Below are 6,000 nucleotides of genomic sequence, written 5' to 3'. Positions count from 1 at the left end.
ATATATGTTGCAGAGAGTATTAAGATGTCCTCCATTGTGACACGTAACTCCTAGAAAGCACATTGAAGGAGTTTTGGATTCACAAGCCCAGTTTCAAAACCCATTAAAATTGATGAATGGTTCCAGGATGTGCAGCTTCTGGATGCTACTCTCCACTGGCATCACTGAATCTGCCACCAATTTCAGTGTAGAGATGACTTAGGAATTAAGGAGAATGTGAAACATGTGATGTGGTATATTTGGAGCTAGAAAGATTAAGCAGGAACTTTGCAATAATAGTTATAATCAAAATACAGTCAAGAAAGTCAATGAAATTGAACATGAATGTGTAGGCATTGAAAATAGAATGTATTGATGAACCTAAGTCTGTTTTTCTTTTTATAGAGCTTTTGCAAACACATCTGAAAGAACTTGGATTAATTTTTAAATGCATTTTCCAGCTGAATGCTTTGAACTACCATAGGATAGCCATGTCATACCACTCCTCTTGTTTCAGTGTGTTTACATTGAAATTATCAAATCATCCAATTTGGACTGATACCAAAAGTCAAGGGTTTGCTTCATATTTATTGTCACCTTTCCAACTATTTTGCACCATTCTGTTGAGTATGACACTCCCACATTCAGTACAATGTGCAACGTACAAAGTGGGCATCATAGGACCCTGGAGGTGTGACCCAATTTTTGCTAAAGCTCTTCCAAATGTTGCTGCCAAATTAGCTATTGATCGAATCAACAAGGATTCCTCCTTAAGTCTTGGCAAACACTTTGATTATGTGATACTAAACGAAGACTGTCAGACCTCCAAAGCTTTAGCTGCTTTCCTTGATTATTCAGAACTAGCATCTGGATTCATTGGTCCTACAAATCCGGGCTATTGTGATGCTGCTTCTCTGTTGGGAAAAAATTGGAATAGAATTATATTTTCATGGGCTTGTATAAACTATGAAATGGATGATACTCTGAATTATCCAACCTTTATGAGAACTTTACCATCTCCAACAAGAATTCTCTTCACAGTGATGAAATATTTTCGGTGGGCCCATGTAGCCATCATCTCATCAATGGAAGACATTTGGGTAGATACAGCTGTGAAAGTGGCTAGTGCCCTCAGGAAACAGGGCCTGCCAGTGGGAGCTGTGCTTTCAATGGACAATGAACCAGGGAGTGTCAGAAGCACTCTCAAGAAAATAAAAACCATCGACAAACTTCGCAGTATGTACAGACATTTTTGATTTCAGTTTAAGTGGTTCATCAACATCTTCTCGTGAGTAATTAGGGATGGGTAATAATTGATGGTGAACAAATAAATTTCAAAAATTGAATTAACTTCTGATGTTAGCGATCTGTAACCAATTAATTGGAATATTGTTGATATCTGAGAGCTCTTCACGGTGAATTTTGTGTAAATTCTTCAGCATTAGTTTGTCGCTGTATTGATCGCAAAACAGTCTGGGGACTAGCAGAAGGGACTGAATGAATAATCAGGAAAGATTTGCATCTATACAGTGCCTTTTACCACCATTGAATATCTCAAATCATTATTCTGTCAATAAAACCAATTTAAAGATTGTTGTAATGTAGAAAACACAAAGCTAATTTGAAAACAGCCATCACCGCTTCCCCCACCCCAAATAGCAATGTGATAATGATAAACTAATCTGCTTTTGTGATGTCAGTTGAGGCATAAATATTGGACAGGATACTGGGAAATAGTTCCTTCAAATAATTTACAACTATCTGGGGGGCAGATGACACCTTGGTTTTTTGCTCTGGCATTACAGCACTTCCATAGAGCTGCATCGAAATTCCAGCCTTTTTTAGTGCTCAGGAACCGGAGTAGCACTCAAACCTTCTAACTTGGAGACAAGAGAGTTAGCAAATGATATATAGCTGCAAATGTGTTGCTGGTCAAAGCACAGCAGGCCAGGCAGCATCTCAGGAATAGAGAATTCGACGTTTCGAGCATAAGCCCTTCATCAGGAAGGGCTTATGCTCGAAACGTCGAATTCTCTATTCCTGAGATACTGCCTGGCCTGCTGTGCTTTGACCAGCAACACATTTGCAGCTGTGATCTCCAGCATCTGCAGACCTCATTTTTTACTAGCAAATGATATATAGCTAACCGTGTCTCTTTTTCCTCTACTTTATTGACAATCCCATGTTTTTCCCAAAAACACCTTTGAGTATTCCCCCAAAATTCTAAGTAAGCACACATTACCTCACCCATTCTGGATTTTTATCACACCATCTCTTGTTCCACATTATTGCTTTCCTGGAACCTTAAATTCGGTCAAAAATGTACTCTGCTCCTCTGGTGCCCCTCTTGTCTGATTCCATCCCCATTTTACAACAGTTGAAGATTGGGCTCATAATTCTCCAACAGGAAGCTGGAAGTCCTGGAGGAGTGGATGGTGGAGAGGAAAGTGTTCTCTTCCCAGAGGCTCAGCAGAAGAGGCCATGACACCAGACCTTGGCAGCTCACTGCCATTCAGTACGATGGCCTCCTCTACAACTGAGGCCTGCTGACCAGCAAGGCAAGGCCAGGCTAGGCAAGTCAAGAGTGCTGTGAGCAACAGACCATCTAAGCGTGCAACCACTGGAACCCCAGCGCACGTTGATCAGCGTGCTGGTGAATAGCCTCTGCGTCTGACCATGCCTGGACCGCAGGCATCCATGCAGCAGTAAAAACCTATACAGCAAACGTTAGCTCTGACCAAGTGGACAGTGAGTGAGTGAGAACGAGGGCAGCAAGCCAGCAGCTCTATGATGCAGCCTGGTCCAATCCTATCCCTACATGCAAAGCCTTTTTGTTCCAGTCTATCAGTACTGGATCACCTTGCAGTGCAGGTCTGTGCTTCCTGAGCACCCTCCAGCTGGTTTGGTTGGGGGTACCATGATGATTATGAAGGGCTGGTGAGTGTCGGATGCTAATGACCATGGATCAGGGGGTGCATGTGCATGTGCCTGAGATACATTAATCTCTGTCTCTTTTTCCATATCATTGGTATAGACTGCAAATCGCTGAAGCCCCAGCACTAGTTCTTGCAACACTTCACTAATCACAATCTGTCAACTTGAAAATGCCCTTTTTATGCTGCCCAATTTCTCCCTGTCTGTTAACCATCCTCTATTAATGCTAACATATCACCCAATTTCATGAGCCCTTATCTTTCCCAATGACTTGCACCTCATTGAATGCCTTTTTCAAATGCAGACATATTACATCCATTCATTACCACTGTATCGATCCAACTAGTTATGTTCTTGAAAAATGTTAATAATTTTGTCAAAATGGATGGTAACTATTGTAATCACAGTATTTATAAAGAGACAAAACAAGAATTTATCGACCAGTTAGCCTGACACTGGTGGGCAGGATTGGACAGAGTCAGCATGGATTTATACAAGGGAAATCAAACTTGGAAAATCTCTTGGAATTTTTCAAGGATGTAGGAATTAGAATTGATTATGGAGGTGGAGGGGGGGTGATGATTTAGATGAGAGAACTAAACATAATATCTCCAACTTTGCAGACGACACAAAGCTGGGTGGGAGAATTAGCTATGAGGAGGATGCAGAAATGCTTCAGGGTGATTTGGACAAGTTGAGCAAGTGAGCAAATGCACAGCAGATGAATTTTTACACAGGGAGCGGTTCATGTGTGGAATGAACTTCCATAGGAAGTGATGAGTGTGAATATAGTTACAATGTTTAAAAGGCATTTGGATAAGTACATGAATAGGAAAAGTTTGGAGGGATACGGGCTAAGCACAGGCAGGTGGGATTAGTTTAGTTTGGGATTATGGTTGGCATGGACTGTATCCACGCTGTATGACTCTACAAATCTATGACTCTAAAATAGAAAAGCTTAACATTATTCAAAAGACATGAAACTAATTAATATTAATCTTCAAAAGGATCTGGGTCTATTATCATACAAGGAACACCGAATGTTTGTATGTAGTTGCAGAAAGCAATTATGAAGTCCAACAGTATGTTAGGCCTTTATTGCAGAGGGGTTTGGAGTAGAGAAATAAAAAACAACTTGTTAAAATTTTACAGAACCCTTTAGTGAGACCACACCTGAAAAACTGCATGCAAATTTCATCTTCATGTTTAAGGAAGGAGGTGTATGTATTGCAGGCAGTATAGTGAAGGTCCACTCGATTTGTCCCTAGGATGAAAGGGCAGTCTTCTGATGAGAGACAAACTATATTGCGCCTATACTCTCTGGAGTTTAGATGAATGATATGTTATATCATTGAAAAGTACATGTTTCGGAAGGCTCTTGCCAGGGTAGACATTAAGAAATTGTTTCTGCCAATTATGGAATTTAAAGCAAGGTGGCCCAGTCTCAGAATAAGATGTCAATCAGCTAGGACTGCGTTGAGGAATTTTTAAAAAAATCTTTGAAATTTTCCATCCCAGAGGTTTCTGGATGCATCATCACTAAATATGTTGAAGATTACAATAGAGACTTTTGGAGATTAAAGAATATTGGGAATGGGTGAAAATCGAGATCAACCATAATCATATTGAGCAGGATTGACTGGCCCTGTAGTTTACTCTTGATTCTACCTCTCATGCTTTTGCTTTAACATACTTAGCTATGTGAGAATAAGAATCTGTATTAGTTGCAGCATTGAGCTTGAAAGTAGCTTCACTGGCACTAAAATAGCTTTGGAGGCTGTTTGCCATTGCTTGTGCTGCATGCTTTCCATGGATTTGAGAGGAACATACCAGAGTCCACACTAAGATAATGTTCATTGTGATCTAGACACTGTTTGATCCCCAAGTAGTATGCATAGAGCTGAAACCATAGGAAAGCCCAAATTTAGACACGCAGCTCTTAAACCAGAAAATAAAATACCAAATCATCTAGAGAAAACAAAATAAAGAGAGGAAGGTATATATAGGACTAGGAAAGATAATAGGCAGAGACAAACAGGTAAGCAAAAATTATTTTAAAATAATTTGCAAAATATTAAGAAACTTAAGGAATGAAATTCCACATTTCTAGAAGTTAATTCACAGCTACAGAGTGATTGTTTAGTAGTAATTAATAACATTGCCATACTTTTAAGAATATATTTGAAAGGACAAATCATTATATATACAGCCCTGTTTATCAGGAATGCTTTGTGTAATAACAATAACTCATGCATTTCTTTGTATTGTAATGCCATGCCATTCCATCAGATACCAGGATACCAAAGTTTCTGGAGAAGCAGGATAACTCCAATAGCAACTTCCTGGTTTTCTTGCGTAACTCTACGTGCAGAGCTCAGAGGACTGTGGATGTGCTGTTGTTGAGTATCTTTAAGATAGAAATTGATACACATTTTCATACTAAGAGAATTAAGAGGAACCGAGATAGTGCTTGGAAGTGAAACTGATTTAGGAGGTCAGTCATTTTGTATTGAATAGTGGAATATTGTGCAAGGGCGAATTGATCCTCTCCAGCTCTTATTTCTTATGTTTTTATGTAGTTATACGTTGAAAGTAGCAAGCTAGATTTGTGAATTGTGATTCTCCACTAAAAGTTTGATAACAAAACCCTTCTGTGTGTTTTTCAGTGATAATCATGTGTATGCACTCAATTTTTATCGGAGGTGAGGTGCAGAAACACCTTTTGGAAGTTGCCCATGATTTGCAGATGACTGATGGCAGCTACGTGTTTATACCATATGACACTCTTCTTTACAGTCTCCCGTACCAAAACACTCCCTACCCAGTACTGGTGAACAATTCAAAGCTCCAGAAAGCATATGATTCAGTGCTAACAATCACTGTGGATTCTGCAAAAATGTCATTCCACCAGGCATTTCAAGAACATGTGCAGAGCCAGGAAATTATAACACATTTGAAGCCTCACCAGGTACCTTTTATTTGTTGATTACTTATCTTCAGCATATTTCTGAGTGATGCGTGCTGGAATCCAAATTCTTCAGTTTCTTTGCTGAGTGACCATTTATTATGGGTGAGTTGGGCAGTGCA

General features: G+C 39.6%; 1 protein-coding gene across 1 annotated transcript in view; it reads left to right on the top strand.

The window, feature by feature from the left end:
* Positions 1 to 470: 470 nt before the first annotated feature.
* The window catches only part of LOC132820301 (retinal guanylyl cyclase 2-like), a 49,486-nt gene continuing 43,956 nt past the window's right edge, over positions 471 to 6,000 (top strand). Inside the window, exons 1-2 of the mRNA XM_060832324.1 lie at positions 471 to 1,215; positions 5,580 to 5,881. Of these exons, the coding sequence (XP_060688307.1) occupies positions 471 to 1,215; positions 5,580 to 5,881 (1,047 nt within the window). The remainder of the gene's footprint in view (positions 1,216 to 5,579; positions 5,882 to 6,000) is intronic.

This window comes from Hemiscyllium ocellatum, chromosome 11 (assembly GCF_020745735.1).
Source record: "Hemiscyllium ocellatum isolate sHemOce1 chromosome 11, sHemOce1.pat.X.cur, whole genome shotgun sequence".
NCBI classification, from domain to species: domain Eukaryota; kingdom Metazoa; phylum Chordata; class Chondrichthyes; order Orectolobiformes; family Hemiscylliidae; genus Hemiscyllium; species Hemiscyllium ocellatum.
Note: the sequence above shows the minus strand (reverse complement) of the source record. Positions and strands in the feature narration are given on the sequence as shown.